At 40.4% G+C, this 12,522-nt stretch overlaps 1 protein-coding gene across 1 annotated transcript in view; it reads right to left on the bottom strand.

The window, feature by feature from the left end:
* FIG4 (FIG4 phosphoinositide 5-phosphatase) overlaps positions 1 to 12,522 on the bottom strand; it is a 100,330-nt gene that overhangs the window by 41,562 nt on the left and 46,246 nt on the right. Inside the window, exons 10-11 of the mRNA XM_070733336.1 lie at positions 10,558 to 10,655; positions 1,865 to 1,998 (exon numbers count right to left, since the gene is read on the bottom strand). Of these exons, the coding sequence (XP_070589437.1) occupies positions 1,865 to 1,998; positions 10,558 to 10,655 (232 nt within the window). The remainder of the gene's footprint in view (positions 1 to 1,864; positions 1,999 to 10,557; positions 10,656 to 12,522) is intronic.

Below are 12,522 nucleotides of genomic sequence, written 5' to 3'. Positions count from 1 at the left end.
AGAAGTACAAAACTGTGCCTGGTACAGATAAAATGGATAAAGACAAGCAATTGTTTCCTTCCCCAAATACTGCAACCAGACTTCATCCAATGAAATTGAATCCCGAAAAAGCAGAGATGAACGAAATAGTTTTATACACAATGCATAAGTCAGCTTTGGAATTTGCTACCACAAGATCTGATATGAGCTAACAGCTTGGCTATTATTTCAAAAAAGGCTTGGCTCGATTGATGTGAGTTCTGGGATTCAACAACTATTGATGGCAGTGTGATTGTAACTGAAGGACATTTGCTGGGATACTAGTAGGTTTCCATGTGCCACTGGCCATCGTAAGAAGAAATTGCTAGACTAGACTGGTCAGGGGTTAAATTAGCAGTGCGCTGCTGGTGTTCTTCTAGATCAGTGTTTCCCAACCTTTTTTGAGCCGCGGCACATTATTCATGTTTTCAAAATTCTGGGGAACACTGAAGGGGGGGCGGGGGGGCTAAAGAAAAGTTTGGACAAAAAAAAAATCTCTTCCTCCATTTCACTCTATTTCTCCCTCCCTCTTTCTCTCTCTTCCTTCCTTCCCTTCTTTCTCTCCATCCCTCTTTCTTTCTTTCTTTCTCTCTTTTTTGCTCTCTTTCTCTCTCCCTCCTTCCCTCCCTCTATGTCTTTCCCTCTCCCTCCTTCCCCCCTTTCTTTCTCTCTCTCTCTTGCTTTCTTTCCCTCTCTTTCTCTTGCTTTCTTTCTCTCATTCTCTCTCCCCTCCTTTTTCTCTCTCTCTCTTTCTCTCTCGTCCACCACGCCAGCAACAGAGAGAAAAAGAAAGAGCGAGAGAGAGCCGGAGAGAGAGTGGAGTGCGCAGCAGCCATCAGCCTCCTCGCCCTCCCAGACGTCCCCAGCGCCCAGCCTCGCGCCGCCTCCCGTTAGCCCGGCCGAAAGCCACACAGTCCCGGACTCCCGGATCGCTCGCTTCTCCGGCCAGTGCGGCGCTTTCCTGGGCAGATGGCTTTGCTGACCGGAGAAGCGAGCGATCCGGGAGTCCGGGACTGTGTGGCTTTGAGCCATGAAGAGAAAACGGCAGCAGGGAAAAGTCGGCCGTTTTCTCTTCATGGCGCAAAGCCACACTGTTCCCGGACTCCCGGATTGCTCGCCCCAAGGCAGGAGGCGGCGGCGGAGGAGAGTGGGCGGATCGGGCGGGCAATGGGGCAGGGCGGAGAAGCCAGAAGCCAGAAGCCGGAGGCACCGTGGGGAGGCAGGGGCAGGGGCAGGGAGGCAGGGGCAGGGAGGTGCGGCAGTAGGTGCCTCCGGCCAAACGCACCCCTGGCTTCTCCGCCCTGCCCCATTGCCCGCCCGATCCTCCCACTCTCCTCCGCCACCTCTCGCCGCGGCACACCTGACGGTGTCTCGCGGCACACCAGTGTGCCGCGGCACACCGGTTGGGAAACGCTGTTCTAGATGTTCCAAAGCTGGAATAACTTTTTTTTTCAGTTGCACTGCCCAACATCTCTTAAATTATTTCAGTACAGTATTAAGGAATCAGCTTAATGAGGTGATCCTAACAGGAAACATGATCAAATGGGATAATTCTATTTTACTGTAAAGTTAATAACAGAATCTCACAAGTCAAAAAGTATATTTCTGCCTGTTGCCTTTACAGTCCAAGAAACTAGGAAAAGTCTTTTCTGAGAGATTTACCACATCCACATTTGTTTTTCCTTATACCATTATATAAAATTAGACAACAATGGTTATTTTGTATTAATATAATGCACTACAGTTAGCATAAGTACATACTAAATGCTGCTAAAGACAAGGCTGCATATGTGAGTAAGCTATATTTGTTCATATGTTCTATAAACATACTCACAACCTCACTTACCTCTTTGTGTATTTGGCCATATCCCAAGGAATGTATACAATAGCATGTTCAGGAGGTAAAAACTGATTGAGGTAAGTTACAGCAGCAACAAGCTCTTCACTTAGTATCCTTTCGTGTTTTCTTTTTTCACGTTCCTTTAAAAAAAAAGCATTCACTGAAATGGGATATATACTGTACATTAAATAATTTAGGTTCTTAGGGGAGGGGAAAAAACTGTACTAAAACTAACTGTATACATTAGTAAATAGTACAATGAAGCACTGAAGGATACAAGCAGTTTTTGCATTTTCAAAATGTGGCTGCTCTTTAGTCAGGGCACTCTTTCAGAAATTTACCCTGACACGTAACTAACAACAAAGTTAAATTAACAACTTTAAAAAATGAACCTTTGGAACTTTTTAAACATGCATCAGATATATCTGCACAAACAGGATACACCATATGGTATACTATATAACAGCATACTCAGTTGGGGAGCACAGCTATGGTGGTATTTTGTCCTCAGTAATTGCCTTTTGTTTCAGTTTTTGCATTATACTAGATAATCCGAGCCCCCATAGGGTAATTTTAGAGATATTTCCTTTCCTAACTGGAAACATAGAATAACCAAGGCCATAAAAGCAATGGAGAAGCACTAATTCTGCTGACTTGGCCAGAGCTGACCATACTCTGACAGTCTATACTGCAAGAGTCCCTAACCTTTGGGCCATGGCCCACTTATCCGGCCATGGACTATTCGGAACCAGTGGGTGTGAGAGGTGGACCGGCGCATAAAGCTTTACTTGGAGCTGTGCCACATGAGCATATGCCCACCACTTGCACAGTCCAGTTCCCTGGCCTACAGTAATCTATGGAAGGACTGCTGCATTGAATCTGTGAGTGACAGCATGGCAGTATAATATCATTGAAGTAATCATAATTACAATACCATGGGAATCATAGGTCTCAGATTTTGGATACATACTGTAAGTTAGCCCATTAGCTGTAACTTGGTTCAAAAAGTGATGCTTAAAGCTACACAAAGATATATTCAATTGAATATTGCAAAATACTTAATAATAAAAGCAATCTAACAATCTGGCTTCTATTGTTTGAACAAAGGTTAAATAGCCATTTGTCTAGGATGCTTTAATTTGAATTCCTGCATTGCACTTGGATGTTGATCTCAAAAGTTGAAATGAACATTCTATGATTCTTTAAAACACATTGCCATGTGACATTGGTGCTGAATAGAAAAAGCATCCTCATATAAATTGACCAAAGTCCACTTTTCTCTTATAAAAACATTTATAACAAACTATTCTTTAATTCTACACTCTTTAAACGCAAACTCAAAAAACATTTATAACCAATTAGTATAAAAGAATCTAACTGAAGAATCTAACAATACAATTATATTGTAAACATTGGCTATCATTAATCATAAAACATGGGAAAATGTCTTGCCAAGAATATTTTGTCAGATTTTTAAAAAATCACTTTTATATTTATATTTGTCCCATAAAAATGTTCTAAATACCAATTCCTGAAGCTCATGTTGCTCTAATCCAGAAGTTTCATAATAGTGTTAAACTCTTTCCTATGAAAATGATAAATATGTAAATAACAAAAAAGGCTCTTTACTGTTTCCTATTTCCATATCACACTAAATACCCAATCATTTATCTTAAATGATGTGTCTAAGTAAAAGTACAATGGCTCTACACCTGATTAGGCAAGTGATTCAAGGTTGGCTCAGACATTTAGGGTAATATCCTCTTCTTCCCACACATAAATGACAAGAAAGTGTTAATGGGGTGTATTAGTACTGAGCATCTTCAGAGAAGTGCATTTTCTGCCATATTCCATAAGCCCCGTGAATAACAGCATGCAATGATTCATCTGACAGAGTCACGTGAGCTTAGATACACATGACAGCTGTAATAAAATCTAAAAATTCAACAGCCAACAACATTTTGTTACTAGCTCTCTCTAATATTTGTTTACAACAGTCTCCAGCTCAGCCTCTGAAAACAGTTATCTCCAATTGGGTTCTGGAGGGGGAAATCTGTTTACATGTTGACCCATTGACTTACAAAGTCGCAGTTTGCACATTTCTAGAAGCACAGAGACATTCAGAGCTTGACAGATTTGGGGCTGAATGTTTTACAATGAATTTAAATTTTTTCTTTCTTAGATTTAGGAGATAGATTTTCCACCTGCCTTTTGGTTTAGTAACAGACACATCCAGTTTCTGTGTATGTTGGAATTAGTCTGCATAACTTAATAATGCAACATAAGTCTACTGTGTCAAAAAAAGCCCCTTAAATTTATATGTGATAAACTATGAATCAAAGAACCTTTTTGCCAGAGAGAATACGTAAAAATTAAAAACTTTACAGATCTTTGATCCTGGCATAAAACCGCTAAAGTTATGACAAGACACTTTGTATCTGATAGAATTAAATGGTTTGCCAACTGACAGCTCTTTTGTTCTATTATTACTCAGATAGACAATCTGAGTCATGGCACCAAAATGTGGTGGCCAAAACCTGGCTCACATAAAACAACCATATCATCTTAAAGCAGGGGTGTCAAACTCAAGGCCCATGGGCCAGAATAAAATTGCTCAAATCTGGCCCAAAGGGCCAGCCTGGAAATTTCCAAAGGACTGGTCTGCAGTGTCTCTGCTGGCCAAAATGGGCCACAGGTCCCACACAGCCCATTTTCGGCTGGCAGAGTGCTGCAGGAGGACTGGATTACAATTATGTGGCCTCAAGAAAGTGCCTGATCTGGAAAGAAAACAAGCAACATCTTATGTTAATACTACAGTTTAATGCCAGATTTTAAATGCTGTAAGTCCATTTAATCTCCAATCAACAATCTATATTTGACAACCATTTCTATTTACTATCCTGGAAATTTACCTCTGCTGTTAGATCTTGTATTATGTTATTTATGCTGTTGTATTTTATTATTAGTTGAATCATAATTTTCTGCCTGGAAAAGCAATTTACTATTAAACAATGGGGGATAAATTTAGAAATAAAAAGTTTATGAGTAAGAGAATGAAGAATAAGTAATACATGTTTGCCAGTTATACAGCGAACAAGGTGTATATGGTGTATATAAGAGATAGGAAAATGATTATAGTAAAGAACTGTTGGAAAAAAAGAAGAGAAGGGCCACTGCCACCTTAACCATGCCCACTCCTGGTTGCCATCACCCCCGCCCTCCTCTGAGGTCAAACACAACTCTGATGCGACCCTCAATGAAATCGAGTTTGACATCCCTGCATTAAAGATACTACATAAATCAATTAAGTATGCAAACAATTACAATGTATGCCAGGCTCCCAACACTGGCAGCTTGCTGAGCAGACCCAAGCAAAAGCAGAACCACACCTTCGGTCCACTACTTTTCAAAGACAAGACCCCAAAAAAGACAGACATCGTACAAATGATACTACATGACAGTGGAATGGTTTTAATAAAGCCATCTGAGTGTCATCCTTTAGGTTGACATACTAGCTATATATCTTGGAGATATAGTCAGGGAATATAAACCATTTGGTTTACTGAGCCACATGTTGTTGACTGATTCCTCCCTCTGTTGCCTAGCTCAGGATCAATTTGATTTGCTGTGAATGTTTCCTTATAAGAGCACTTTAAGTAATCCATATGAATTAGGGGGAGGGGAGCTCATGGATTTGGTAGTGAATGCAGCTCACATGTGTATGCTGGATGGTATTTTACAGATAGTCCTCAACTTACAACGGTTTATCTAGTGACCGTTCCAAGTTACAATGGCACTGAAAAAAAAGTGATTTATGACTGTTTTTCACATTTACAACCACTGCAGTGTTCTCATGGTTAAAAATTGGATGCTTGGCACAACTGACTCACATTTATGACATTTGCAGTGCTCTGGGGTCATGTGACCACCTTTTCCAAACTTCTGACAAGCAAAGTCAAGGGGAAGCCACATTAACGTTTGTGTTATAAATTTAACAACTGCAGCGATTCACTTAACAACTGAGTCAAGAAAGGTCATAAAATGGGGCAAGATTACAAATGTCTAGCTTAGCAACAGAAATTTTGTGCCCAATTGTGGTTGTAAATCAAGGACTACCTCTACTGTCCCATTTCAGCTTACAATTCTAGAATTCTCTGGAGATTTTTTCTAAGAATTAAGGAGATGGCTTTCTGTTTAGTCTCTGTGAACAAAACTAGCCATATAGCTACTAAACGCTGAGATTTATACAAACTATCTTCATTAATTATGTTTTACCACAAACAAAAGACTCTTAACTAACATTTTTTATAGCTGGAAATTTTGTTTCATTTGTTACTTTCTGATTTCCCAGCAATTCTCCAGAACAAGTTTTGATTATTTAAATAACCTAATCTTATTTGACACGTCCTTCCTTTTCTTTCCTGTTTTTAAAAAGCTACAATAGAAAGCACTTTGGGCTGAATCCAAGTTTTCCTCTACCAATAATAGAGACATTTGAAGTCATATGTGAATTACTACTCAGATCTGGTGAGAGGGAGTGAAGTTGGGGATGTGATCTGCTTTTGTGAAGGATTTGCTGATGTCCAGAGGCAGCTTAACCTTACCCCGGTTCTTGGCTAAGAAAAGCACGCACTAACACAAAATGAGGAGGAGTACAGGAGAAAAGGAGATACGCTAATGTACAGACAGGGAAGTGGAGGCCACCTCTGGAGATTTCCCAGGAAATTTTTCCAGGAAATTTGAGAGCAGCACGAAGGCCCAGCCAGTTTCCTGCCATTCCCCCTTTAATCCCGCCATCTCGGGCTTTTCTGGGCTGCCAGAGGAGCCTTTCAGTGGCGCTTAAGGAGGCTTTGGCAGTCCAGAGCGAACAAAGCATTTTCCTTTCTCTGGGTGCTTGGAGAGGGAATAAACCTCTGTCAGCGCCCAGAGAAAAGAAATGCTCCCTTCGCTCTGGGCAGCCCAGAGCGAATGGAACATTTTCTTTTTTCTGGGCGCTTGGAGAGGGAATAAACCACTTCACTGTGGTGACTACCTCGCACTGCCTTCCATACACCCGGTGCGAGGTTGCCTCCTGGAGTGTTTGGGCGTGGAAAGGCAAACGGGGGTGCTTCGTCCCAGCCGAATCAACTCGGCTTCAGCCAAACCGAGGAGTCACCACAGTGAAGGAAAGGCGCAGGCTACAAAGCGAGTGAGCAAGAGAAGAGGGGAGCCCTTCAGTATGGGAAGGAAGAGGAAGCAGGTAGCAGCAGCAGCAGCAGCCTTTCGGTCAAAGGAGCGGAAGGTTTCCTCCTCTCGCCCACCTGGGTTTCTCTCTCTGATGCAGTGTATGGGAGGCAGCCTCACGCTGGGTGTATGAGAGGTGCGTGCTCCTTCTCACCACCTCAGAGTCCCTTTTTTTTAAGCCTTAAAGTTTTGGATATTTTTGATTCAGCTCACCTCACCTTCTTCATTCGGCAGCAACTGTCCTCCTCCTCTTCTTCTTCCTCCTCCTCCCACCCAAATTCCAAGCTTTTATTTCTTTCCCAATGGGTTTGCATGCATTATTTGCTTTTACATTGACTCCTATGGGAAAAATTGCTTCTACTTACAAACTTTTCTACTTAAGAACCTGGTCAAGGAACAAATTAAGTTCTTAAGTAGAGGCACCATTGTATAAGTAATATAAAAACTTTTAGAAAAAGCCAAAGGTTTACGTTAAAGACTCTGAGATTTCTGTTTGAACTGAGTATTATTAGACTGAATACAAAGAGCTTGAGTATTAAAGACAGAGTTTCGTGGTAACATCACATTCCAAAGTCCTAGAAGGGTGGAGTTGACTCAGAGCACTGGTCTATTATTAGGGAAGGTAGGTGCTGCAATAAAATATTTGGTATGTTCTGTGATGCTCAGTCCTTGGAGAGCAAAGAACCCTCACAGATATCTAACATCTCTTACTTTCATGGTTGGCTTTAAACATGGTCTGCCTACCCATGACTATATCACCTAGAAAACATGTTTATCTAGTTAGCTATTAATATAAGCAATGACATACTAAGTAATGCTGAACATATGCTATGCACTCAGTAATTTTATCTGTAATATCAACAATCCCATGAGGGACTCTAGGGTACCGAGGAAGCAACAATTGAGAGAGATCATAAAATCACTTCACATCTTCTCCACTTCTGTCCTCTTAGAGGAGAAACTTTTCTCCCTAACAAATAGCTGACTTATTCCCTTCAATTTCCCAAGCTTCTATAGGAATCTTGAATATCTGTTTGAGGGTTTTATACATACTTTGGATACATTAAAACTCTTCACTATTAAAATATTATTCTACATGCTTTCTTTGTCTACCCAAAAAATGTACGAAAGAATATAATGATTATGATTATCACTTATTGCTTGTATGTACACCAAAGTTTATGCATATGAGACAAATTCCTTGTGTGTATCCAATCACACTTGGCCAATAAAAAAATTCTAATTCCAATAATAATTTGGAAAATTGGGGACAATCAGAAATTAACAGCATTACTTGTTATCAGGGTGGTTATTTTACTAAGTTAGTCTCTTTTCTATATCATTTTTTTAATGTCATTGGGTTTGGCTAAAATACTTGCCTCTATTCAGATTATAAGCTTTTTGGCTATGAGGGACCTCACACCATGTACTTGTGTAACTTGGTTGTATAGTATTTAGACATAACAACACTATCCCCCCCCCCGGCTCAGCCATTATTATTATTATTATTATTATTATTATTATTATTATTATTATTATTATTATTTAGATTTGTATGCCGCCCCTTTCCGTGGACTCGGGGCGGCTCACAACACAATAAAACAATTCATAACAAATCTAATAATATACAATTTAAAATTTAAAATAGTTTTTAAAAAAAAGTAAAGCTGACAGCGTATAAGCAAGAATAGCATTCAAATACTCCTACAGGATATGTATATTCTGTGAGATTAATGGCTTTTTGGAATGTCAGATAGGATCTTGAGCAGCTGTTCTGTAAGAAACTTGCAACAAAGCAAGTGAAAATAAATTAACTATTTACTTCATTTTTTTCCCCCACTGTGACTTTCTCAGTGAGTAATTTATGTTCTAAAGTGATCAAAGGGACAATCTGTTAATTAATGTGGGTGAGAAAGAAAATGAAAAAAATATTGCATGCCTAAGTTTTCTCTTCAGTGGTTGCTAACAAAGGAACAGTTAGAAAAGATACTTACTAATGAAGCAGATTTAAAGTTTGGCTTCAAGTGTTGATAGAGTTAAAATAGACTGGAATTCTTGCTCTTTAACATTATTTTTTATTTTAAAATTATGACAATTCAGTTCTAATACAAGTTTATAAAATCAGAAATGTAAAATATTGCCATATACAGGGGTTTAAAATAAGTTACATTAATAATGTATTATTGTTAATTTGATTGGAATGCAAGTTTAAGGCATGCCAGTTGACTATTGGAAATGGTTCGACGTTCTTATAGTGGTAACCTGCAAACGGTCTCCCTAAGGACAGAGGGACCATAAGTTTGGACTAGAGCAGGGTTAGGCAACAATGACTCTTCTATGACATGTGGACTTCAATTCCCAGAATTCAGAGGTAAGATGACTGGCTCGGGAATTTTGGGAGTTGAAGTCCACAAGTCATAGAAGAGCCAACTTTGCCTACCCCTGGACTAGAGCAAACTCTCTGTAGTAGAATCTCACCTTTAAACCCTGACATCTCCAGATAGTGATCAGAAAAGCTCCTAGCCAATCAGCATAGACAATGTTGAACTTGATGGATTGATGATTCATTGATATCATGCCACAATGTATACTGAATATTACTGTTATTCTTCTCCCCATCCTTCCATATAGAAGAGCAATTTAGCCTCACGTTAAAATCATAATTTATTTATTTATTTATTTATTTATTATTTAGATTTGTATGCTGCCCCTCTCCGAGGACTCGGGGCAGCTAATCTAAGATCAATCTTTAGAAACTAAGATTTGGAACTGGGCAAATAAATCAACTCTGAAAATTATGATTTTATAATACAACTGAAAAAGTGGTAGGGTTGCTACTGGTTACATTATGATTACAATAGGAATTATATTTTAAAATCTATTAATGTACTCAGTTTCCACATATGCAAAGACATAGCTGAAATCTTTTAAGATGACAGAAATACTTGATCACACAAAACACTGCATTAAATAATTTAAAATCCTTTATCAAAAGAAATAATTGATTTTACTCACTGACAAGTTATAGTTTTAAAAAAGCACTGCCAAAGGGAAGCACAGCTCTGAGAACTTGTCTCTGACATGCCAAATATTTTTTGTAGCAGCTTTCCAGGGGAATGCTACATGGATTTGAAAATAGAAGTAAATGCAAGTCTCCCTACACAGGGTAGTAACAATATCTTCAATAAACACAGCTTATAGTCAGCATTGAAAATGTTCAAGGAGATTGATAAAGTGAATAATTAGAATGTACTAAAATATTAGCCATAAAGCAAAAATATTTCACAAAATCATCACATCTGAAAATAAAACAGGAAAATTATCCCAAGTACATTAATACATTTGTAATATCTTTGAAAGGTTTGATAAGATATTTAATTTATCTTGATTTTTATGAATGACAAGATCTTGGTCTCTGTGGTCTCTCCTCAAGAGCTCCGCAACATTTAGCAATTAGCACAAGCAAAAATGTTTACCTTGACAAGGTTCAAAATGATGATTGGAGAGCCAAATCTCTGAAGCATTTGATCAAAGTGAAGAGCAGCTACATGAGCAAATGGGTCTGCCTGATCCACTAGAAAAACAGCAATTCATATTAGAGGAACAGAGTCGTAGGCTCTTATTTTGTTTTAATATGCTATAAATTTCATATTTAACAATCCTCATTGAAACTACAAAGCAGATGGAAAGTCATGGAGCTTATTTTCAGGATAGGTGATATCGCTTCCCTCTCATCTAATTTTTAAAATACAAATTTTTAAACCTAGAAAATGAAGTAGTTCCCCCATGTGCATGAACTGCTTATATTGTTATGCAAAGGTCTTTTGTGAAAGGATAACATACACATAAAACATAATAAGCTGGACAATAATGCTTTAAAAAGAGTACTGAGATGCATGTTAAGTAAATACTTCCCAACAACTCACTTGGCTCTCATTGATGGAATACGGCATTTGAAAGAATTCAGAGCAGAAGGCACTCTGGTTTCAGATCTACTTTGGCTACACAGAAGTACCATATAAATAAAAGTCATAGGTTATGAATTACAGTAGCTCTAATTAGATGAATGAGCATGACCTTGTAACAAAAACAGAATTATTTATTTATTTATTTATTATTTGGATTTGTATGCCGCCCCTCTCCGAAAACTCGGGGCGGCTCACAACAAGTGAAAAGACAATCCAATACATAATCCAATTAATTAAAATATTGAAAAATTTAAAAAAAACCCTTATACTAACATACACACACACAAGCATACCATATATAAATTCAACGTGCCCAGGGGAAGATGTTTAGTTTCCCCATGCCTGACGGCAAAGGTGGGTTTTGAGGAGTTTACGGAAGGCAGGAAGAGTAGGGGCAGTTCTGATCTCCGGGGGGAGTTGGTTCCAGAGAGTCGGTGCCGCCACAGAGAAGGCTCTCCCCCTGGGGCCCGCCAACCAACATTGTTTAGTTGATGGGACCCGGAGGAGGCCCACTCTGTGGGACCTAATCGGTCGCTGGGATTCGTGCGACAGAAGGCGGTCTCGGAGATATTCTGGTCCAGTGCCATGAAGGGCTTTAAAGGTCATAACCAACACTTTGAATTGTGACCGGAAACTGATCGGCAGCCAATGCAGACTGCGGAGTGATGGTGAAACATGGGCATACCTGGGTAGGCCCATGACTGCTCTCGCAGCTGCATTCTGCACGATCTGAAGTTTCCGAACACTTTTCAAAGGTAGCCCCATGTAGAGAGCATTACAGTAGTCGAACCTCGAGGTGATGAGGGCATGAGTGACTGTGAGCAATGAGTCCCGGTCCAGATAGGGCCGCAACTGGTGCACCAGGCGGACCTGGGCAAACGCCCCCCTCGCCACAGCTGAAAGATGGTTCTCTAATGTGAGCTGTGGATCGAGAAGGACGCCCAAGTTGCGGACCCTCTCTGAGGGGGTCAGTAATTCCCCCCCCAGGGTAATGGACGGACAGATGGGATTGTCCTTGGGAGGCAAAACCCACAGCCACTCCGTCTTATCCGGGTTGAGCTTGAGTCTGTTGACACCCATCCAGGCCCCAACAGCCTCCAGGCACCGGCACATCACTTCCACCGCTTCGTTGACTGGGCATGGGGTGGAGATGTAAAGCTGGGTATCATCGGCATATTGATGATACCTCACCCCATGTCCTTGGATGATCTCACCCAGCGGTTTCATGTAGATGTTAAATAGCAAGGGGGAGAGGACCGACCCCTGAGGTACTCCACAAGGGAGAGACCTCGGAGTCGACCTCTGACCCCCCACTAACACCGACTGCGACCGGCCAGAGAGGTAGGAGGAGAACCACTGAAGCACAGTGCCTCCCACCCCCAACCCCTCCAACCGGTGCAGAAGGATACCATGGTCGATGGTATCGAAAGCCGCTGAGAGATCGAGGAGCACCAGGACAGAGGATAAACCCCT

This window comes from Erythrolamprus reginae, chromosome 1 (genome assembly GCF_031021105.1).
Source record: "Erythrolamprus reginae isolate rEryReg1 chromosome 1, rEryReg1.hap1, whole genome shotgun sequence".
Taxonomy (NCBI): domain Eukaryota; kingdom Metazoa; phylum Chordata; class Lepidosauria; order Squamata; family Dipsadidae; genus Erythrolamprus; species Erythrolamprus reginae.
The sequence above is the reverse complement of the archived record's forward strand: the minus strand, read 5'-3'. Positions and strand labels throughout refer to the sequence as shown.